Source organism: Rhinatrema bivittatum, chromosome 6 (assembly GCF_901001135.1).
Source record: "Rhinatrema bivittatum chromosome 6, aRhiBiv1.1, whole genome shotgun sequence".
In the NCBI taxonomy this organism is placed as follows: domain Eukaryota; kingdom Metazoa; phylum Chordata; class Amphibia; order Gymnophiona; family Rhinatrematidae; genus Rhinatrema; species Rhinatrema bivittatum.
Genome location: NC_042620.1, coordinates 328,101,449 through 328,126,187, shown reverse-complemented (window position 1 = coordinate 328,126,187; position 24,739 = coordinate 328,101,449). Strand labels below are relative to the sequence as shown.

General features: G+C 39.1%; 1 protein-coding gene across 4 annotated transcripts in view; it reads right to left on the bottom strand.

Moving 5' to 3' along the window:
* ATRX (ATRX chromatin remodeler) overlaps nt 1-24,739 on the bottom strand; it is a 327,972-nt gene that overhangs the window by 195,858 nt on the left and 107,375 nt on the right. For all 4 annotated transcript variants that reach the window (XM_029607651.1, XM_029607652.1, XM_029607653.1 and 1 more), the window contains 3 exons: nt 20,578-20,644; nt 9,463-9,590; nt 7,985-8,173 (listed from right to left, as the gene is read on the bottom strand). In XM_029607651.1, coding sequence (XP_029463511.1) covers nt 7,985-8,173; nt 9,463-9,590; nt 20,578-20,644 — 384 coding nt within the window. The remainder of the gene's footprint in view (nt 1-7,984; nt 8,174-9,462; nt 9,591-20,577; nt 20,645-24,739) is intronic.

The following is a 24,739-nucleotide window of genomic DNA, read 5'->3' as shown; positions in this document are numbered from 1 at the left end:
CAGGCCACATGAGGATGAGATGACAACGAATCACCATTCTCCAGACCTCTGAAACAGGCAAGAGCTGCAACCTGAACCTTTAAGGAATTAAGAGCGAAGCCTTTATTCAATCCATCCTGCAAAAAATCCAGAATGAGAGGGATCTTAACTGGACGAGGAAGAACATTTGTGCCCCCTGGTTCACCAGTTCGTTACAGCTGCTAAAAACCTCCCTCAAACACCATGAAAGACTCTGGCGTAAACATAACACCGCTTCTACTAAAAACTCCTATTTTGCCTGCTTAAGAAAATACAAAAAAGAAAAACACCGCCAAGAAAACTTTCTACTCAGAGTAAAAGCCACTAAAGGAAACACATCAGTTTTGTTTAACATTGTTAAATGTCTAACTAGCATTCAACACTTAGACCTAAACAATTCTTTTTGTAACCATATCGCCACTTATTATTTACTAATAGCTTCACTCACAGACATCACTCCCTACCCCAGTATGCAGCTGGTCTGTCTTCTCTTAAACAAACCCAGCTACTCTTTCTCTCACATTACAAAAAGTCAAAATATCAACATCTCCTTTCAATCCCTGCCCTGGCAATCTTTGAAAAGAGCTAAATGAACTAGTCGCCCTGTGTCTATGCAATCTTTAGATTCTGGCATTTTTCCTGAAGCCCTGAAGCAAACTTCTAACCGCCCAATACGAAAGAAGAAAAATGAAGACCTTTTGAACCTATCCAGTCTTTGACCAATCGCATCTCTCCCCTCCCTTGCAAACTCATCGAATCTGTTGTTCTTCACCAACTAACCGAGTACCTACCATCCTTCATCCAAATCAACACAGTTTCCGTAAAGGTCACAGCACTGAAACACTGCTTCTCTCTTCATTTATTTGAAGTTTTTATATACCGACATTCATTTAGTAACATCATATCGGTTTACAGTCAACAATTTCACAACAGCGCTAAGAAAAAATAGCGATTAGCGGCAGTGCTTTACAAATAATGTTAAACTCAGGAGAGTGATAGAGGAATATAGATTAAATGCCAAATATGCCAAACTAAATAAACTAAACTAGCATTAAGTAATTGGTTACATTGATTAATTAAGGTTAGAGGAGAAAATCTTGAAAACTGTACAAAAGGAATAATGTATAGGGATATTATTGGATGCACTTTAGAGAACATTAAAGAGAACATTAAAGAGAACATTAAAGATCTTAATCGTGTGGTAAATACATACAGGGGGCATTGAAAGAGATGACAAAATAAGCATAGTAGATTGCAGAGTTAATAACTTCTCTGTGGACGAGAACCTTTCAAGAGAGGAAAGTGTAGTAGGAGCAAGGAAATGTCATGAGGGAAATTGAAGAAATTCATTTGACACTATACTATGAGGCTTTGATTCAAATACTGATTATATTCTAGTATTACTTGATATCTCAGCTGCAACTGACACACTTGACCATAAAATACTCAATCAATTACAATCCATAGGCATAACTGACATTGTATTAAACTGGTTTAAATCTTACTTATACAATCACCCGTACCAGACTAACATTGGTCCCTATTTTTCTGGCTGGTATATTCCCTCTTCTGGTGTACCTCACTCTCTGCTATTCTATTTAATATCTACTTACTACCCCTCCAACACCTTCTTAGCAACCTCAATATTCAATTCAAAATTTATGCTGACATCCAGTTTTTCAGATACTCCACATCATGCTCCAACACCCTCACAACTGTCTGTCTATATAGCAGAACAATAGAACTATGGCTTTTTCACAACCTCCTAAAACTAAATATCTGTTTTAAAAAATTTTAGTTTTCTTACTAATTTTAGATGCTCTTTTTAAGATTTTAATATGTTCTTATTTAGTTTAAATGTTCTTATTTAGTTAAATGTTTTATCAAGTGTTTTATGTATTTCATGCTTTTGATTTGTATTTGGAAATTCAAATGTTCTTAATTGTGCATTTGGTAATAAGTTGTAAACTGATGTGATGTCTTCTACGAACGTCGGTATAGAAAAACTAATAAATAAATCAAACAGAAGTCATACACTTAACTATTCCTCATTCTGCCTGCAGCCCTCCCTCTCACTTGCTCTTAGATGATATATCAATTCCCATTGTATCAAAGCTCGAACCCTTGGTGTGCATATTGACTCACGCTTATCTAGGTCCTCCCATATTTCTACAGGGTGGTCCATGGAAAAGTAGCCTGCCTCCAATGCACTGGTATTGGAGGCAGGCTACTTTTCCATGGACCACCCTGTACAACAGTAAAAACTCATTCTATAAACTACACCTACTAAAACGTCTTCGTCCTTTACTGTTTTCACACAACTTCCATACAATTTTATAATCTCTTATTCTTACAGGCATTGACTACTGCAATGCCCTTTACCTCGGCCTCCCAGATAACGTTCTTTACAGTTAATACAAAACACAGCTGCATGCATTTTGACCTGCACCTCCCGCAAAGAACACATATCTCCAATATTATCTACTCTACATTGGCTCCCAGTAAAATTCACAATACAGTACAAGTTTTTATCTATCGTTCACAATGACTCTCCAACTTGGTTATGCGCTCTAATCAGAATTTACCAGCCCAGCAGACAACTTCATTCATTACACAAAAATCTCCTGGAGCACCCTCAGTAACGCTAGCCAGACTAGATGATATGAGGTGCCGTGCCTTCTCGGTCACCGGCCCCAGCTTTGGAATACCTTCCCAGACCATCCAAGACAAATACCATCATGCACAGAATTTAAAAAAAAAAAAAATCTAAATACATTCCTCTCTACTTTGGCCTTTAACACCCCCTGACACCACTATAAGGTGACAACTAGTATCAAATTACTATTTCTGGAGCTTTCACTTTTATTTTTTCCTTCTCTCCTTATCCCTCACCTTCCTACAGTTGTTTATTGATACCTGTTTTGTTTGTTTTTACATCACTTTTATTATGAATTTTTATTTGTAAACAGTTTTGCCCAACTTTTTAGTTGTAAAAGCGGTATATAAACCCTTTAAAATAAATTAAATATATAAAGCACAGGACCTCAAACACTCTCCAAACACGTACATAAGCCAAGGAAGCGGAGAACTTGCGAGCTCGGAGTAAAGTGGCAATCACCACATAGGAATAACCACACTTTTAACAGGTAAGCCCTCTCAAGGGCCAAAGCGTAAGACAGAATCAAATTGGATCCTCATGAAGAACCGGTCCTTGCTGTAGCAGATCCATGTGTGGCGGAAGACAAGAGGAGTCACCACCAGAAGTCGTCACAAATCTGCATATCACGAATGCCTGGGCTAGTCTGGACCACCAGAAGTACTAGCCTTTGATCTTGCAAATTATCCTGCCCAGCAAGAGCCACGGAAGAAATGCATAAAGCAATCTGTCTTCTACCCAGACCTGTACCAGAGCGTCTATTCCCAGGGACCACAGATCTCTCCTGTGACTGTAGAATCGAGGAACCTTCGCATTTTGAGAAGTCGCCAGGTGGGAGAAAGACTAAATGAATTCTTTGCTTCCGTGTTTACTAATGAGGATGTTGGGGAGATACCAGTTCCGGAGATGGTTTTCAAGGGTGATCAGTCAGACGAACTGAACCAAATCACTGTGAACCTGGAAGATATAGTAGGCCAGACTGATAAACTAAAGAGTAGCAAATCACCTGGACTGGATGGTATGCATGCTAGGGTACTGAAGGAACTCAAAAATGAAATTTCTGACTTATTAGTTAAAATGTGTGATCCATCATTAAAATCATCCTTTGAAGATGGAGGGTGGCAAAGGGCTCCTGGTGCAATCCGGGAAACTACAAACCAGTGAGAAAGAGCTCAATGTCTGGAAAAATAGTGGAAACTATTCTAAAGATCAAAATTGTAGAGCATATAGAAAGACATGGTTTAATGGAACACAGTCAGCATGGATTTACCCAAGGGAAGTTTTTCCTAACAAATCTGCTTCATTTGTTTGAAGGGGTTAATAAACATGTAGATAAAGGTGAACCAGTAGACGTAGTGTATTTGGATTTTCAGAAGACGTTTGACAAATTCCCTCATGAGAGGCTTCTAAGAAAACTTATGGGATAGGAGGCAATGTCCTTTCATGGATTACAAACTGGTTAAAAGAGATAGGAAACAGAGAGTAGGATTAAATGATCAATTTTCTCTGTGGAAAAGGGTAAACAGTGGAGTGCCTAAGGGATCTGTACTTGGACCGGTGCTTTTCAATATATATATAAATGATCTGAAAAGGAATACGATGAGCGAGGTTATCAAATTTGAGGATGATACAAAATTATTCAGAGTAGTTAAATCACAAGCGGATTGTGATACATTACAGGAAGACCTCACGAGACTGGAAGATTGGGCATCCAAATGGCAGATGAAATTTAATGTGGACAAGTGCAAGGTGTTGCATATAGGGAAAAATAACCCTTGCTATAGTTACACAATGTTAGGTTCCATATTAGGAGCTACCACCCAGGAAAAAGATCTAGGCATCATAATGGATAACACATTGAAATAGTCAGCTCAGTGTGCTGCGGCAGTCAAAAAAGCAAACAGAATGTTAGGAATTATTAGGAAGGGAATAGTGAATAAAACAGAAAATGTCATAAATGCCTCTGTATCGCTCCATGGTGAGTCCGCACCTTGAATACTGTGTACAATTCTGGTCACTGCATCTCAAAAAAGATAGTTGTGATGGAGAAGGTACAGAGAAGGGCAACCAAAATGATAAAGGGGATGGAATAATTCCCCTATGAGGAAAAGCTGAAGAGATTAGGGCTGTTCAGCTTGGAGAAGAGACAGCTAAGGGGGGGATATGATAGAGGTCTTTAAAATCATGAGAGGTCTTGAATGAGTAGCTATAAATCGGTTATTTACACTTTCGAATAATAGAAGGACTAGGGGGCATTCCATGAAGTTAGCAAGTAGCACATTTAAGACTAATTGGAGAAAATTCTTTCACTCAACGCACAATAAAGCTCTGGAATTTGTTGCCAGAGGATGTGGTTAGTGCAGTTAGTATCGCTGGGTTCAAAAAAGATTTGGATAAGTTCTTGGAGGAGAAGTCAATTAACTGCTATTAACAAGTTGACTTAGGGAATGGCCTCTGGTATTACTGGCATCAGTAGCATGGGATCTTCTTGGTGTTTGGGTACTTACAGTTTCTTGTAATTGAGTAAAAAAATATTTTCTCTTATCAGTTTTAAATGTATTACCTAGTAACTTCATTGGGTGACCACTAATTTTTTTAACTCTTTGAAAGAGTAAACAAACCAACAACATTTACTTGTTCCAGTCCACTCTTTTTGTAGACCTCTATCATATCCCCCTCAACCGTTTCTTCTCCAAGCTGAACAGCCCTAACCTCTTCGGCCTTTCCTCCTAGGGGAGCTGTTCCATCCCCTTTATCATATTGGTTGCCCTTCTCTGTACCTTTTCTAATTCTGCTGTATCTTTCTTGAGATGTGGTGACCAGAACTGCACAAGGTACTCAAGATGAGGTCTCACCATGGAGTGATACAGAGGCATTAGGATATTCTGTTTTATTCTCCATTCCTTTCCTAATAATCCCCAGCATTGTGTTTGTGTATGATATATGAACACAAGATGAGGATGCACCATGGAGTGATACAGAGGCATTATGATATTCTCTGTTTTATTCTCCATTCCTTTCCTAATAATCCCCAGCATTCTGTTTGTGTATGATATATGAACACAAGATGAGGATGCACCATGGAGTGATACAGAGGCATTATGATATTCTCTGTTTTATTCTCCATTCCTTTCCTAATAATCCCCAGCATTCTGTGTGTGTATGATATATGAACACAAGATGAGGATGCACCATGGAGTGATACAGAGGCATTATGATATTCTCTGTTTTATTCTCCTTTCCTTTCCTAATAATCCCCAGCATTCTGTTTGTGTATGATATATGAACACAAGATGAGGATGCACCATGGAGTGATACAGAGGCATTATGATATTCTCTGTTTTATTCTCCTTCCTTTCCTAATAATCCCCAGCATCCCATTTGCTTTCTTGGCTGTTGCTGCTGCACACTGAGCAGAAGATTTCAATGTATTATCAATGACAACGCCTAGATCCTTTTCCTGAATGGTGGCTACTAATGTGGAATTTGCACTGAGTAGCTATAATTTAGGTTTCTCTTCCCCAAGTGTATCACTTTACACTTGTCTACATTAAATTTCATTTGTATGCCCAGTCTCCCAAGTTTTGCAATTTCTCACAGTCCTCTTGTGATTTAACAATTTTGAATAATTTTGTGTCACTGGCAAATTTAATCATCTCACTTCTTCCCATTTCTAGGTCGTTTATAAATATATTTAAAAAAACCAGTGGTCCCAGAACAGATCCCTGGGGCACTCCACTATTCACCTTTCTCCATTGGGAAAATTTACCCCTACTATTGACTTTCTCTCTTTCAACCAGTTTGCGATCCATAATAGGACACTGCCCCCATCACATGACTTTTCCTCCAAAGAAGTCTTATGAGAAACTTTGCCAAATGCTTTCTGGATATCCAGGTACACTATATCAACCGGCTCATCCTTATTCACCTTTATTTATCTCCTCAAAAAAGTAGCAGATTGATGGCTAACTCCATGCTGGCTTTGTCCCATTAAACTATGCCTATCTATATGTTCAGCAATTTTGTTCTTTATGATAGCTTCTATCATTTTGCATGGCACAGATGTTAGACTCACTGGTCTGTACTTTCCTGGCAACCCTCCAATCTTCAGGTACCATAGACTATTTTAATGACAATTTACAAATTACTAATAGCAGGTCCTTAACTTCATTTCTCTGTTCTTTCAGAACTCTGGTCCAAGTGATTTGCTACGCTTTAGTTTGTTAATTTGGCCGTTTACATCTTGCCGGTTCACTGAGATTTGTTTCAGTTCTGCTGAATCATCACCTTTGAATATCATTTTTGGCATGGGTCTCTCATATCTTCCTCGGTGAATACTGAAGCAAAGAATTCATTTACTCTCTCTGCTATGGCTTTGTCATCCCTAAGTGTCCTTTTTACCCCTTGATCATCTAAAAAATATCTGAAAACATGGCTTTTCTGCAAAGTTTATAAGGAATACAACCAGCAGAACTAGATGGATTTATTTATTTATTTAAAGGTTTTTCTATACCGAGGTATGGCTAAGTGCCTTCACCCCGGTTTACATGTACAACAACCAAATACATTTAACAGTAGCTGAGTCAGATAAAAAAAAAAAACTTGTTGCAATAACTCGTAGCATTTTGAACAGGGTCTGTCAGACTGGTCAACGAGGTAAAAAAGGAAAGTAATATTGTAAAAAGCAAGAACCAGCTACAATTATATGTTTAATATTAGATTTTATTATGTTGCTTTTTTTTTAGTATTTATTTTTTTTACCTTTTGATGCATTGTTATTTGTAGCTATTTTATTAATTTGCTTTTAAATGTTTTTGATTTGAAGTATAACTTATAGTTAATATCTGTTCTTATAAATTTTTTACTTTTATGGTACTGTTATGTTTTACAATATTGTAAACCGTTGTGATGGAACCTCTCTAAATGACGGTATACAAAATTTTATTAAAAAAATAAATAAGTAATGGTCCAACTGACTCCCTCGTACACTTTTTTTTTTTACTTTGAATGTACCTGAAAATGAGTTTTTGCTTCCACAGCAAGCTTTCCTACCATTTTCCTCATTTTATCATACTCTCCCTTTTAGTTTTTCCCATCTCTCATCTACCTTCCCTAGATTTTCCAAACCAGCTAATGATTCCTTGAGGTACTCCCACATTTTAACAAAATTAAGTTTTCCTGAAGTCTAGGACTCTCATCTCCTGTGCTCTCCTTAAGAGATAAAAAGCTGCCTCTTATAACCTATTCATCTGGCTTATCGCAATGAAACACCACATTTTACTCAATCCCACCATACCCAACCTAATTTACCTTTTCTTCGGTTCTTGCGTTTAGCATCTTTTGAGTCTTTTGATTTTCCTTCTTTTTTTCCGTCCCCAGCCTCTCCATCACTCATGGTTAATTTGTGCCGCAGGAGCCGGTGCCTGTATCTAGGCTTCTTGGCAGAGTCAGAGTTCGACTCAGAATCAGAGTTGCCTTCCTCCTCCTCCTCATCTTCACCTAACAGAATAGACACACAAAAAACACAGCACAGGTCTTTAAAACTAGAGAGGGCTGTCACACAATGCACTGTGAAGAAGTCTGCACAGTCACAATAGCAGTCAACTCACCACTGCAAAGCAAAGCAACGTAAGAGGGACACTTTTAAATTTAAGAGGGTTCCGGGGCACCTTTTCCGTTAAAAGGGAAAAAAAAAAAATGTCTCTGGGTAGTAAGAGGAATGCTTATGCCTGCCAGAATAGGTTTTAGTGACGCTAACAAATTTAATGCCATTTGGTGCAGAAGGTATTTATGAGAAATTTTATGATTTACAGTTGAATATTAAAAAAGACAAACACCTTCCATAGGCACAACAACATAATAGCTACTGATAAATAAGGACCTCCAAGTGCACCCAGACTGCCAATATTTTGGCAGGTTTCAGTGCTTTTTATACACCTGACCATTATTGCTCATAAATTTCCTTAGGGCATCTTTTTTTTTTTTTTTTTTAAAGTGGTTGTAAGTGCCATCTTTTGCCTTAAAAACTGCCAAGTTATTACTTTGTTCTTGCATCAATAGACTGAAAATACTGAGTATTTACTAGAGTGACAGTAACCGTGTCATGGAATTCCATTTTCCTAAATTAACTGTGTGTTCTACTAAAAGCTAGCATTTTTAGTTAGCCTCCATGGGATATCCACTTTGAGAAGAAATAGGAATTAATGCTCAACATTGTTTCAAATGTAAGTCATCATTTGAAAATCCCACTTACAAGTTACCCAATAATTACAAATTGTACATGCAAAAGGTTTAAGGAAAAAATTAGGGAAACTGATATATATATATACACACTTGGATAGCAGGAATGCAGTTCACCTGCTCAAGATAGCCCCAGTGAAGTAGGGTGAGAGATATGGGAGGTGTGCTACAATTGTAGAAGATTGGGGCAGGTTAGAAAAACAACACATGGAAGTAGCGCTAACCCAGTGAGCCACATACAACTGCAGGGAAAACCACGCTGCTGGCTCACAGAGAAACCATGCTCTGCGGAAGGCCTCACAAGGGCAAGAGACTGAATCAAATCACTTGCCCAGTACTCTTATGCTGGCAATATCTTTCTGCTCTACAAATAAAACAGGAAGTGCAACAAACTGTACACGTTCTAAGCTCCAATACCATGGAAGAATGCGATACAGTAAGGTATGGGGAGCGGTTCCTAGATGATGAAGCACATTTTTGCTGATTTCATCATCATGATGGCTAATTCAGCACCATACTCTGTAAACCCTGCGGAGTCTGAGGCTCACCATCATCACCATTCTCATTCAGCCTGGCAGGCTTCTTTTTCCCAACATCCGACTCTTCATCTGAAGACCCATCATCATCTGATGAAAGGTTGGCTTTGATTTCTTCCAAAAGCATTTTCTTGGCAATTCTTTAAAAGAAATAAATAAGTAAATACAGTTTTGCAGAGCATAAATGTGTTGTGGGGATGCTGTGACAAACTACTTGGCCCCTTAAGTTTCATGGTTTAGAAAGCCATCAGAAGCCATGAAAGAAAAAAAATATTACGCACTTACAACACAGAGGTGGAAGTAGTTTACTTTTAACAGAACAAAGACCAGGCTGTTACATGGGTTAAAGAACAGCTGTTCAATTTAACATAAGCATAGAAATAAGCAAAAACAGTTTATTCATCCAAGAAAGCTATGACATTTACCATAATGAAAGAAATCTTTAAAGAAATTAATTCATAGCATTTTGCATGTATAGATCCAGCTCTCATCTGACAGATGTAACATGAGAGCCAGCCATCACGTTCGTTTAAATTGTCATTTAACATTGTAACTATGTTTATGTTTCTAAAAAAAAAATAAGCAAGCATTTAATTAGATTGTCATTTACCTTTATAGTCATTGGCCAAGGTACACATTTTAAACAGGATTCCAGTATGTGTACACAAAATGTTTCCCTTTGGTCACTGTCCCTGGGTCCAGCTTTAGTTCTGCAGTGTCCACCTTTCTCATACTTAATAAAAGCAACTGCTAGACTTAAAGAATAATGTTCTGCTAGATTTTTAATAAGAGAAATCTAAAATATGAAATACGCTGTCGCCTCATATGAAGACAACTGGTTTCAAACAAAAAAAAAAAAAATGCACGAATAAACACGAGGTTGATACTCAAAGCCTTTGTGCATGTAACTTTTCAACTTAAGCACACAAAAGCAAAAAGTTTTGACATTTTATCCCCCCACCGACCACAAATTTTGTGCACACAAAAATTATCCAGACAAAAACGAAACATCAATGGAGATGTCCCTGGTACATGGTTATATTTTAGCCAGTAAGCTAAAGTTACACGCACAAGTCTGGTCAGAAAACAACTGTCTTACTTATGCCCTGATACAGTTACGCACATAACTGAGTATATTCAGAGGCAGAATCGTGTACAAAAGTCCCTCTAAATATCTGGGATAAGATACATATATAAACTCTTCCCAGATAAATTTGCTGACTGACTACTGCCCTCACTGTTAAAGTCTGTAGATGCTCTGCAAAAGTATATGGTACTATTTATTTATTTAAGGTTTTTATATACCGGCAATCATGAGGACATATCTTGCTGGTTTACATGAAACGGGGTGCATTAAATACATCAAACTAAAACTGTGGTGATCGAAGGAAACAGTTACAATTAACAAGGGTCACAGAACTTGGAGGAGAAGGAAGAGATATATACCATCAATACCTTTAATTCACCTTCCTGGATAGAAACAAAATCTTTAGGTTGTGCATGTTGTAGCTGTTCTGTGAGTATAGCGCATATATGTTCAGTTTTAGTGGTATCTACACTACTGCAAAAAAAACACAGGATGGATTCTTTTCATCGCTGATGTAATCAATTACCTAATATTGGGCCTGATTCACTATGCATTTTTCCCATAGACACAGAAGGGGAGAAAAGCCTTAATGAATCAGGCGCATCGTTAGATAATTACTATCCCCTAGTCCAGAGCTTTCCAAACTTTTCATGTTGGTGACACACTTTTTAGACAAACATAATTTCACGACACGGTAATTCAGTCTACTAGTAAACCAGAGGTTAAAGGTTAAACGAAGAAACATATTTCGACAATTTATGTATGTTTCCTTAAATATATACATAAATAGGTTGTGTCGTGAAACATTTTATCTCATGAAAACCTTAAATTTATATTAAAAATATATATTCCAAGATTCATGTTATTGTTATAATTTATGAGAAACAATAATAAAACAAATTGTCTGTCCCCCACACACTCATCTCTCTCCTCCCCCCAGCACATGTCTGGCCCCCTCACACTCATATCTCTCCCCCTCAAGCACATGACTGTCCCCCCAGCACGTTTGCCCCCCACTCACTCATCTCTCTCCTCCCCCCAGCACATGTCTGGCCCCCACACTCATGTACCTCGTCTTTTTGATTGTTGCCAGTTAAGTGCTTCACTCCCTTCCATGATCACCAGACAGTGCTGCTTGCAGTCAGTACTCTTCATGGCCAGGCCTCATCGGCAGCAGCAGCCAATGCAAGGATGGCTGGGCTCGTTCCACCCACCAAGCCCCCCAAAAAAACACGATTGACAGCAAAAATCACCCAATAATAAGCAACCCATAAACTGAAAAAAAAAAAGTGAATCTCTAGAAAAAAAAAAGCCCAAACTCGCATCAGAGTTGACCGGGCTTGCGCGACACACCTGCACACTGCAGGCGACACACTAACGTGTCCCGACACACAGTTTGGAAAGCTCTGCCCTAGTCTAATGAAATTAGCTACAAAATAACATTCCAAGGCAGAGACTTTTTCTTGGTAACAATTGTGTGCAAAATTTTATTTTAACCCATGAACCAAATAGAAATAAGCAGAAGTCACACAGCAGACAATTCAAAACGTCAAATTTTGAGGTTGTGATTTGTACAATTAGGGGGAAAAAAACCATTAAACTAGCTTTAACTCTTGGAGAAAAAGTTTTAGGAAGGGAGGCAATGATGCTTTTATCGTCAATGTGTCATCTGCATGAATACTCAAACCCTTCCTGCTCCTATCAAAGTCTGATAAAGAAGCTGGACTGGCAGTGCCAGCAGCTGGTCAAAAAGTGCACAGGGACATGGCACCTAACACGGGTGCCTGAATAATGGAAAAATAAAAACCTGAAAATAGTTTTCTTTTTGTAAATGCGACAGTAATGGTGCACTGCAATATTTTAACATTATACATCCCTGAAGAGTAAGTTAGCATTATGAAGTCTCTCTTTAAACACGGACAAAAGAAATCAAAACTAAAAAAAATGGTTTCAAAGAATTGTTTTGCAGCTTATAAATGCATTTTGTGGCATGGGTTTTAGGTATTGCTCTATTTATCTGTTTAACCCTTAGCAATGGTGCAGTCACAAGCAACTCTGTGCTCTTTACAATCTCAGACTTCTTGTAACTACGTAATAGCAACATTTTATATTGTGGGAAAGTGAAAAATAAAGCTTGCTCAAGGTAACATTTACAGAGTACATACTATATGCCCATATTTATCCACACTAATTACTAGGGGACAGCTGACTACACTATTTTTAACTACCTTTATCATTCAGTAATGGAGTCTTAAGAATACTGTAATTTATGCAAAAAAGTGATAAATGTGCCCTAGTCGTAAGCCCTCTGGGGATAGGGAAATACTTACAGTACCTGAATATAAGCCGCTTTGACGTGCCAAAAAGCAGAATATAAATTTAAAAATTCTCATAGTAGGCTTTCTAAAATGGATAAATCAGCTTTTAATCAATAAAAAAAACCCATCTTATTTTATTCTCTAAACAAACAGGATTGATGGAGACTACTTTTAACTGAAGCACATGCCTGAAACATGGAGACGAGTTCAAATCCCACCATGAGTTCCACTCAATGGCAACTCATGGTACAGCCCTATCAGCAGCAGTATGAAGGCCTGGCTAACCCGCAGGGAGCAGCCTTGCTTACAACATGATCAAGAACAAATAACGAGCAGCTAAATGCTCAGGCAATAACATCACTAGTTCTGGTAACACTGCATCCAGGTGCTGGATTAAATATGGGTCTTGAAAGAACCAAAATGGAAGAAGAGACTTCTAACAGCCTACCAGCAGAGGTGGCAGCTTGGGACAAACAGAGCAAGCAGTGACAGCAACACGGCTGAGGGGTGGGGGGAGAAGCTGGTGTTATGGGAACTTAAATTCGCATCTACCCAAAGTGATAAAGAACTAGAGGAAGACATCTGGATAGAATGGATGAGTCAATTGGTCTTCATCTGATATTATCTACTATGTATTATGTTAGAATGGGTTTCCCATAGACACAGAATGGAAGCAAGTCAACCATGTAAACTACCATACATTACACAAAGGCTAAACTCCAGATCTTTTAGCAATCCGTACCATTATGGCAGATAAATGCTGCTCATGGGGAAAAGAAAATCGTAAAGAGCTGCTCTCTAAAATCTGGACGGTATTGAATAAAGAGTCTTGCAGTAGGGAATGAACAGAGATGTGCATTCGTTTTTGCCAAATTGGAAAATTTCAACAAAATTGTCCAATTCGGCATGTTTCGGGGAGCCCGAAAAACGATCGGGATTTTCCCATTTTTTTCACGGAAATTCATTTTTCGGATTAGTGTGCAGCAATGGAAGTTAGTGCGCGCTAACTCCCGTTAACAAAAAACTAAGACTCTAACCGCAAAAAAACGACATTTCCTGCGGTGGCCGAAAAACGAAGAACACGAACACAAAAAACGATTCACATCTCTAGGAATGAATGTGTAAGAATGCCTTACTGAGGCTCCACCTGGTGGCTACATGGTAGCACTGCACTGCTAAGAATACAGTTCAGCCTCACGTTCTCTCACATCCTGGGCAAGCAAGCAGCCTACAAGGGCTCTGCAGACACCAGGGGAGAGATCTGGCCCATGACCTACGGTCACGAGATGGGAGAGGAAAAGGAGCGGGGAAAACCCCAAATTAGCTGAAAATGAAGGCCCATAGCAAATGATCCCCAGGCCAGCCTGTTCTGTTGGGACATGTTCCAAATCCCAGGAGAAAAATAAAGATTTACTATTAAACACACAGTCTCTGTTTGTCTAAAGTTAAATCGTTATGAAGACTATTTTCAAAGCAGGCGTTATTGTACATGGGTACATTGTACCTGCTGCCCAGCCACATGGGATCTCCCTCTGAAAATAAATTTGCAATCAATCCCATAGTTAGTTTAAAGATACATCATATAAATCAATAATATTAGGACAGAAATTTTGCCTTCTTGCTTCAATTTGAAAATGAAAACCTCTTTGCCCAAATGTTTAGGTTGTTTTTTTTTAATTATACATACAAAAAAAGTTAATGTACAAATATAAGTCTAGGTTGGATTTTTCTCAGCAAGGTGACTGACCCTGAAAACCAAAATGTTATTCTACCTCTGTTGAAATTGTGGCAAAATTTGCCACATACTTTAGAAAGCTAGTATAAATAAAGGGCAAAATGGCTTGCTTTATACCAATATGCGGTAAACTATCTGCTCATTTGAAAGCCTAAAACAGTAGTTACATGGCAATGAAAATTAAATACTTGGACAAGAAGAAACTTTTATAAAAATTTATTGTATTCAATTAATTAAAAGCATTATGCATTTATACACCATAGACCTCTTGACAAAAAGACTGGAAACATTTAACAGTATCACGTATGAGGTGGAAGCAGCACTTGTGAAATAGTAAAATAAAATACACATTTTAATAAAAATGCACACAGCACTATCTGTCATACTACAACCCAGTCAGAAATTGCACACTGGCAAAGATGACTCCAGGACTCAAAACGTGTTCAGAAATCAATATTTTAATGTTCATTTAATGCATATTCAAAAAAAATGCATCATCTGCAAGAGGAATCTGTCTCAACCAGAGATGTGCAGGCCCTCAAGAACCCTCACTGGAGGAAAACCCTACAAACCAGTACGGACCATGCTAAATTACTCTTCATTTTGGACTCTGTGTTCATTGCTTGTGCACAACCGATTCAATAAATATACCAAAGGGACAATGGGATCTAAGAAAAAGCTGAATTTAGGAAAAGCCACCACCAAAACCCAGACACTTGTTCACAAGCAAAGTGCAGTAGCAAAGATAAGTAAAGAGAGGAAGGCAGGAATGCCGGAGCAGCTAGTTAGGCAAGTCTGTTGTGTCACTTTGCAAAGCTCTGCTACTGCACCACAACTGTGGTACACTAGGCATCTAAAACAATTCTGCAAAATGTGTGGTTTTCAGTGGTTTTAAATACCCCTGAGGCTAGACAATACAATACAATTAACTACCCAGGTAGAACAGGCAATGACATTTCTATTTTATGAACTCTAAAAGCACCCTTTAGTAGCAGACAATCTTCCTCTTTTAATGAAATGAACACCCATTCCAAAAAGACATATTTGAGCTTTACATCTTACAGATAGCAGAATAATCCAACTGACAATCTGTTTTGACCACACGTATTTTGAGGGTTAATCAACACATCTCTAGTTGAAACATTTCCCTCCTCTTACAAAACCAGAAATAGAATTCTTTCAGAGTTAAAAACAAAAGCAGTGGATAGACATTAAGTTGATAAAGTAAATGCAAAGGTCTCTAAAGAAATACTTTCAAATATTCAAATTAAAAAATATTCAAATTAAACTTACTTATTCTACTGCACCAAGTCTGTGTTAAAAGTACGATATTCAATGTTGCAATCAGGAGATAGAGGGAAAAAAAAAACCTTTTCTAGGCAGCATCTATGCATGAATATTTCCACATTTAAATACATAAATTAAGCCTTCTGGAAGAAACATCTGCCTAAGCTTATCAGCAAGCAAGATCAATAAAATGCTTTTTGTACAATGAACAGAGTTAAGGCATTATGTATTGTAATAGCAGCAAAACAACCACTGTGTACCCCTCCTTTGTTTCTGGCCATGGTTCTATTGAGTAGATCAATAAAAAAATGATTTTTAAATTGCTTTAGACCCAAAGAGCAATGCTATTCCATCAAAGTTAAAAGAACTAGCAGCAGAATACTGTGTGTTGCTTATACTTCACCCTTTACTCAGGATGCCAAATAAAATCATCACTGTTTCTTTATTACATGCTTTTCCAATACTAGAAGCTCAAAGTCAGGTCCAAATCCTTAAAGCAGCAAAATATCAAACTGCACACTATTGGCAGTATTCCCGGGAGAAGGGATTTAATGGTAACCTGCTTAGAAACTTTGCCGCCATGTGGTCACATCAGCTGATGCCACCACAGGCTGCTGAGAGAGGGACCCATCACCACCACCCTCACTCACTGCTCGTCATGGCTTGGAGAGCAGTTAGCTTTAAAATACTTTCAAGACCTTTCTTCTTGGTAGTGAAGAAAATATGGAGAGCAGTTAGCTTTAAAATACTTTCAAGACCTTTCTTCTTGGTAACGAAGAAAATATGGAGAGAATATCCTTTCATTTTAACTGGTTAATGAACTATGATTTCCACAGTACTACTATTTCAAATGGAGCACACATGATCCTATTTTTTTGCCTTCGCTTGTGAAACCAAAATTTAAAAACAGACATTTTATGTTTATTCTGGCCTTGGTGTTTCAATTTAATTTTCTGCCTAGATAAGCTTCCAGCTCCTTTGTCTAAAATGTGACCCGAGTCTGGAGCGGTCCCACAGAAAACAGCAAGAATGAAGCACCACAGAAGCATTACCCTGGGACCCAAACAGCCTCCTCTCTCCACTCCCAACTCTTGAACAGCAAACTGAACAGGCAAGGCAATTTTCAGTAGCCCATCCAAGAACAAAAATCTACAGGGCAACTTGTCTTTACTGCAGGTGTAGGGTGAGAGCGTGCAGATCTGAAAATGCTACCTTGGGCATATGCTTTGCTCTCCCGACCCTCACGCCACCCTCAGGGAGGCTCCGTTTTAGGAGGAACGGGGGCAGAAGGGGGGCAATGGGGCCGATGCAATAATCTTCGCGGAAAGCAGGTGCTGACTTTTCAGCGCCTGCTTTCTTAAGCATGCACGGCACCCGCAAGGGGGAGGGGCGCCACGCAATATGTAAATTAGGGGGGTCGCGCTAGGAAGGAGGCACGACCTTAGCGCCTCCTTCCTAACGCGACCCGGCCGCGGCTGCCGGTTATGAAGACCGACGCTGGTAAACTCGGCCTCGGTTTTCATAACCGGCCGTCTGCCAGTTATGAAAATGGCCAGCAATAAACTCGGCGGCCGTTTTCATTACTGGCAGACAGGCAGGTTATGAAAACCGAGGCCGAGTTTACCAGCGTCGGACTCCAGAACTCAGACGTCTGCCGAGAAGTACAGAAAAGCAGTTTTTTCTACTTTTCTGTACATCTTTTCAATGTGCTCAGCTATTAAACGCCTGCTCCAGGCAGGCGTTAATATCTAAGCGATAAATGTGCATCTGAGACGCACATTTATCTTTTTGCATTTGGAGTGAATGAGTAACAGTCTTATTTACATGCATTTGCATGTGATGAGCGCTAACTCATTCACTCCGCATCGGATGCGCATTAAATAGACGCGAATCCCCCTATTATATTAGGGGGTGGATTAGCGCCTATTTAACCTGCGTCCGACAGACGACTGAGGGGGGATATGATAGAGGTGTTTAAGATCATGAGAGGTCTAGAATGGGTAGATGTGACTCGGTTATTTACTCTTTCGGATAATAGAAAGACTAGGGGACACTCCATGAAGTTAGCATGTAGCACATTTAAAACTAATCGGAGAAAGTTCTTTTTTACTCAACGCACAATTAAACTCTGGAATTTGTTGCCAGAGGATGTGGTTAGTGCAGTTAGTGTAGCTGTGTTTAAAAAAGGATTGGATAAGTTCTTGGCGGAGAAGTCCATTACCTGCTATTAAGTTCACTTAGAAAATAGCCACTGCCATTAGCAATGGTAACATGGAATAGACTTAGTTTTTGGGTACTTGCCAGGTTCTTATGGCCTGGTTTGGCCTCTGTTGGAAACAGGATGCTGGGCTTGATGGACCCTTGGTCTGACCCAGTATGGCAATTTCTTATGTTCTTAAACAGTGCACTCTGCTGAGCGCACTGTATTGCATCAGCCCCAAAGCTAGTTCCTCCTTTCTTCTTTTTCCAGAAGAGTTGGAACCAGTGCTGGGATCCTGGCACCATAAGCCTTCACTGGTAACTACCCAGGGAATTGTATCCCCTTTTAATAAGCTTTTCCTCCTATGGTTCCTTGTCTGGTCACTGTAGCAACAGTCCTGAGGCTAAGAGCCAGATACCATGGGATGCTACCTCAGAAGCATCCCCAGATCTGCTCAACCCAAGGTGAGCAAGACCTGATCCAGGAACTGAATCTGAGACCTACACGTAAGTAGATAGCACTTGCACTATGGCACCAGGCCATGCCCTCATAATTCTCCTTTTCAATGCAGCTAAACATAGGCACAGTGAAAACCCTACACGTATTCCGGGATAAGTGAAAACTGGCCTCATAAACATAAGAACATAAGAAAATGCCATACTGGGTCAGACCAAGGGTCCATCAAGCCCAGCATCCTGTTTCCAACAGTGGCCAGTCCAGGCCATAAGAACCTGGCAAGTACCCAAAAACTAAGTCTATTCCATGCAACCATTGCTAATGGCAGTGGCTATTCTCTAAGTGAACTTAATAGCAGGTAATGGACTTCTCCTCCAAGAACTTATCCAATCCTTTTTTAAACACAGCTGCACTAACTGCACTAACCACATCCTCTGGCAACAAATTCCAGAGTTTAATTGTGCGTTGAGTAAAAGGTTGCCTTCTGCAATTTTTCTCTCCTGACATCAGGAGGCCGCTAGGTGTCACTGTACACTGACCTGCCCTAACCAGCCTAAGGAATGAGGAAAGGAATCAAGTCTCAAATATTAAAAATAAACAGGGGGTTAGTAGTTGAAATTAAAGCCAGAATAGAGCATAAAATAATTGCAAATGAAGGAATGCACCCACAGATGGTAAATCAGAAAAAGGTGCAGAGAAGGTCAAAAGATTAGGATTATTCCACTTCCACTTAACCTTGACTACATCAATGAGCTGATGAAATGTGCATTTTTTTTTTCTTTCATTCCCTTTAAATAAGAGAAAAGTGATTATGAAGGAACTGAAGCACAAACTTAGTGTTCAGTACTAAACACACAGGGTTTTGATGCAGGAGAGCACCCATCACGGGCAACTGCATAGCAAAATGGCAATGTTGGACCTATGGTATTTACTAAGGCCACCAAATTTTCAAACTATTGAATAAAACCATCAAATTATGAAAGGAACCTACAGAAAGGTCTGCTTCATACCGTACAATATTAGGTGACAGAAACCCTTAAATTGACCAGTTGTAAGTAATCTTTGAGTAGCCGTGGGCCTGCTTCCTTATTCTCTACAAGCAGAAGCTGCAAGTTAAAAAGGATCATAGTTCATTTCTCCACCTTGAGGTGTGGAATTACACCTTATGTATAAATATTAAGAATGAATTCTAAATTTGGCCTCGAGTTCCTTTGAGTTAATAAACATGATTGTGCTGTGCCCTCTGCTAGTCAAGTTTTTATCTTGTGTATCATATTACAGTACAGTAGATTTCTACTACAGTATATACTTTGGTGTTCAGGCTCATGCGAAACAGAAACAAGCTAAATGTAGCTCAAGGTCCTAAAGAGGTTTAACTTGATAAAGCAGAACTTGTGGACCGTGTAATATATTCAATATCACATTAGTGATTAACTTTCGATATCCACAGATGGCTTAAAAGACAACTTTGCTGAACAGACAGAAATAAATCTCGGAAAGTTTCTTCCCTGTAAACGGTCTCCTACATTCTTTGGTTCTTTTTCAACAAAACATTTTTAAAAGAAACAGAACTGTAACAACGTCAGGTAGCAGCAATAGGATCATTTTCAAGCTATCAACATTTTGTTCATCACTGCCAGATACAGATGCTTAGAAACCTAAATCATGTAGGTCATTTCAATTCCCATTTGTGAGAACAAGGGTTTGACTTGCCAGTGTAAACACTAACCACTAAAAAACCAAAGAAATTTCCCTTCTTTGTACACCTACATGGGAACATACAACCAACAGTGCTGCAGCACATTTATAACACACCCTATGCAAAGTGTGTTACTTTCCAAAATATGGTATTTACTCTCTTTTTCGGGGTTTTGGCCTCGGTTTGCTGACCACTCTGTCAAAGTTGCGGGCAGCCTGCGAGCGAGTCCGCACAAGGCAGGAAGTCCTGGTTTTTACAACCTGCTTGCTGTTCCGTCGCTTTGCTTTGTGCCCACGCCTAGGGTGTGTTATAACCTGTTTAAAGTCCGTACGGAGGGAATCATACCTATTCTCAGGGTCGTCGTCATCATCATCTTCCATGACAGCAAGCCCCGATTTCTCTCTTTCATCCCCTAAAATTAGAAAAACAATAAGTGTTTCACAATGAAAGCTAAAGCATTCCTCAGATCAAAAGCTGCCCTTCCCAAAACGTCACCTAGGCTTAAAATAGATCACATTGCTACAAACACTCAGGCAACCTGTTTAGCTCCTGGTTTCTTTGATCTAGATTACTTAAGAGGCTGCAACAGATTAAACAGTTCAGGAACACAAAGGAACCCTTTGTTTACTTAGGGACATGCACTATTAACATTTGATAAGACTTAGGTTAACTAAATCATATGACAAGTGTCCTTGAAATGAGGGTGCCTTTTTTTTAATTTTTTTTTAATTTCACAGTATATTAGTAATCTGAGTTTTTCTTCTGATGAGATAGCCATAAATTTCTTCTCAAGACAAAGCCAATTCAAAATTTCCTGACTGGTTGGGCAAGTGTGAATGGATCTGTTGCAAACACCTCACACTGGATCATGCAAATAGACTATTTCTTTTAGCTTTAATACCTACACTTAAAATAGCTTTGCAAATAGCAGGTACCAAGCTAAGAAGATGTCCTAAAGGTTTTCACCCTTTTTTTTTTGTCTTGGGGAAAACTGTTTCATACATTGGTCTCTTAAGGCTCCTAAATTCTTGACCAGCTGCATGCATTCTGGGAAGTCTGCCATGCAGCATACATCATACATATTATAGTTTAATGGGGATCTTCCTGGACAGGTTTCACCATATTTGATCTACCAACTTTGATGGCTCTAGGTATCAGGAAGCAAATACTGCTTTATTCCCACTCCATGCCAGCAAAAAACAGATCAGAACCCTATTTCAAAAACCACCCGAGCTCAAATGAAAGTAAAGACAGACCAGCATTTTCTAGTTATGGATGTGAAAGTGAGATTTTTTCTCACCATGCTAAAAATATACACAGATGTAGCAAAAACAAGCAATACGGGGACTTGGTCATTTTTTACTTCCAGGCTGGATCACTTATACAGTTGAATTATTAGAAATTTTGTAATCACTTGCTCCACTGTTTGCAATGATTTACATAAAATATGCAAGCCATAGGAAAATGTATGGCAACCCTGAAAGTTTAAGAAATATTTCTTGATAGAAACGTTTTGATCACATTAACTCCTCAGATACAAAATGGAAGATAAGAAGTGCCATGCTGGGTCAGACCAGGGTCCACGGAGCCCAGCATCCTGTCTCAGTCAGTGGCCAGTTGGAGTCACAAGCACCTGGTAGATCTGCAAAGTAGATCTACTTCTTGTCACTCACTCCCCAGGGATAGCTATGGCTTTCTCTAGTGTAGATGGCTAATAATGTGTTATAGACCTTTCCTCTAGAACTTGTCCAAGTCTCTTTAAAACCCGCTACGCTTATCACCTTGACCACTTCCTCTGGCAACAAATTCCATAGCCTGACTGTGCGCTGAGTGACAAAGTACTTTCTAGGATTTAAAGCTGCTGGTTAGTTACTTTCCCCTTGTTTTACTATTATTTGAAAGAATAAATAATCTTATTTACCCATTTCACCTCACTCATGGTTTTATAAACTTATATTGTGTCCCTCAGCCATCTTCTCCAAGACGAAGAGCTCTACCTGTGTAGCCTCTCTTCATACGCAGGGCTTAATTGTAGACAAAAAGGAATGGGGAGGAGGAGGACCAGGGCACGGTGAGAACTCCCTCTCCCCCCAAAACACTGACCAAAGCAAGCACAGTATTCTGTTCCTTATTCCAGCAATCCTCCACTCCCTGCTCCCACAAGCGCTGAAACCCCAGCTATCCCCCCGCTTGTAAGGACGGCTGGGGATTGCGCACCAGCAGAGACCAGGGACAGAGGACCACTGTGGTTATTTTATAGGAGCAGAGTAAACAGACGGGAGCAGTCATTCTACATTCCTTCTCCCCGCCTTGGGGGATTCTGGTCCTCCACTCCCACCAACTCCTCCCCCCCCCCGCCAGTCCTTGTTACCCAACACTAGTTCTAAAGCCTCCATGTCACTCCTAATCCCTCTTGGTCCTTGGTCCTCTGCAAAAATTCTGGTCCAGCCAGTCAGCATGGCATTTCCACTAGATGCCTTGCCCTGCTGGTGCGCAATCCCCAATATCGCATGGATCAGGTGAAGCTTCAAGTTGCAATGTGTACTCCACATACGGCTTTGCTCAGTGGCAGAGGCATCTCAGAACGAGATGGACAGATGGCGTCAACAAAAGCAGCGATGAAAGGGAGATCACAGAGAGGGTAGAGAAGGCAGCACCAGAAGAAAAAGTATAGCTAGTATGACCAGAGAAGAGTGCAATGGGTAAAGGGTCAAATGAAGCAAATTAGGAAGACCGTGAATCAAGAGAAAAAAAATACAATCAGGACAAACAGTACAAAGGCGGCAATCTCAAGGACTTCTGGGTGCATTTGCAGGCCATAATTTCTTTTTCTGACCCCTAGCCTTAACTAAACCCCTCGAAATACCACTGCCTGGGCAAGTTTTATTCTAATACATTGAAGCTTGAAACGCTACCCAAAACTCAGACACAAAAATTGTACACGCGTAAATGTTGAAATTCAGTTTTAACTTTCCCTCTTATCTTAAATTGTCATTTAACCATTATACCATGTTTATCCTGCTACCAGAAGTCAAAATTTCCATGCATCGGAGACGAGAAAACATCATACTAAAAGTTTCATAACAGCATTGAAGTTGCAAAAATACTGAAACTTACGTTTAAACATTTCTTGCCTTAAAAGTGGTACACAAATTTCTTTACATTTCACCAGTGTAGACTTGAGAACCAATTAAGAATCTGATAAGCATTACTGAGGTACATAAAAAGCACACAAGAGGCATTCCAGGGAAGAGAGCTATTGCATTCAGCAAAAAAATTAAATAAAATCATGTCAAACTAACAAGCAAGCAATTGATGATATAAAAAAGTGTTCCAAAAACTGCTGAAGGCTATTTCAGACAGCTTTTTTGTTATTGTTTGTTTGTATTTTATTGTTGCAATTTGATTTTATTTTAATTACCGCTTTATATGTTTTTCTAAAGTTTGTAATCCGCTTACACAATGTACCTCATAGTATGCGGAATATACATTTTTAATAAATAAATTTCATAAAGTAATCATGAAAACCATAGAATCTATGTTACAAATAGTCAACATTTCTGAATGAAGCATAAAAATTTGCTTTTATTCATGTTTACTCAAAATAATTCCACCGGAAAATCACTACCCTTGAATAAGACTGGTTTAAACAAAAACTGGAAATCGGAAAGTGGTGCTCTCCGGGACAGAAAACGGAGAATCGCAATATAGGGAAAACACTGAGAAAACCAACAAGATTTGTCTTAAAAATCAAATACTTTATTGGTGGTTCCATTTGAAAAGGCACGCTGAAGCAGTGTGACAGCAAACAATCAACGCTTGCAGCACACTACCATCCGGAAACATGCCACCAAGGGAAAAAAACAAAAAGGAAATTCTATATTCATACAGGCATTGCTCTCAAATGAGGGTGCCATTCTGAGGCCAGATGCAGCTCAAAAGTTATGTCCTTCGTTTTCCAGCAACAGACCCTGTGCCCCGTTCATGCTGAGGTATATTGAAAAAGAAGTGAATCTTTTTAGAGACCATAATTTTATAAGCATGAAACCAGTATCTAATGAGATGCAACTAGAGTTTAAAGCACAAAAGGTATACATTAATTTTATAAATCTGTCTGGCAAATCCTAAGCTGGTTCCCATTCAGTAGAAATTACAGCATTATGTGCAAACCAAATCAAAGCTGTGCACAGTTTTAAAATCTGCATAGTAAATTCCTAGGTAGATCTATTTATACACTTTGCAGTTTGAAGCAGCAGCCCCCATGTTAGCAGGAACTAATCTTGGAGCATGCAAAAGGCCACTGCAGCATTCACTGGCTTTAATGGAACATAAAAGAAAAAAAAGAGGTAGGTAAAAAAAAAAAAAAAAAATATATATATATATATATATATATATATATATATACACAGCATGCAATTTTATTTTGCAGTGACTTTTTCTTTTTGTATTTAATAGCAAACATTCCTCTTTCTTTTGGCAAGCAGTTTGTAAATATGATTTTACAGCA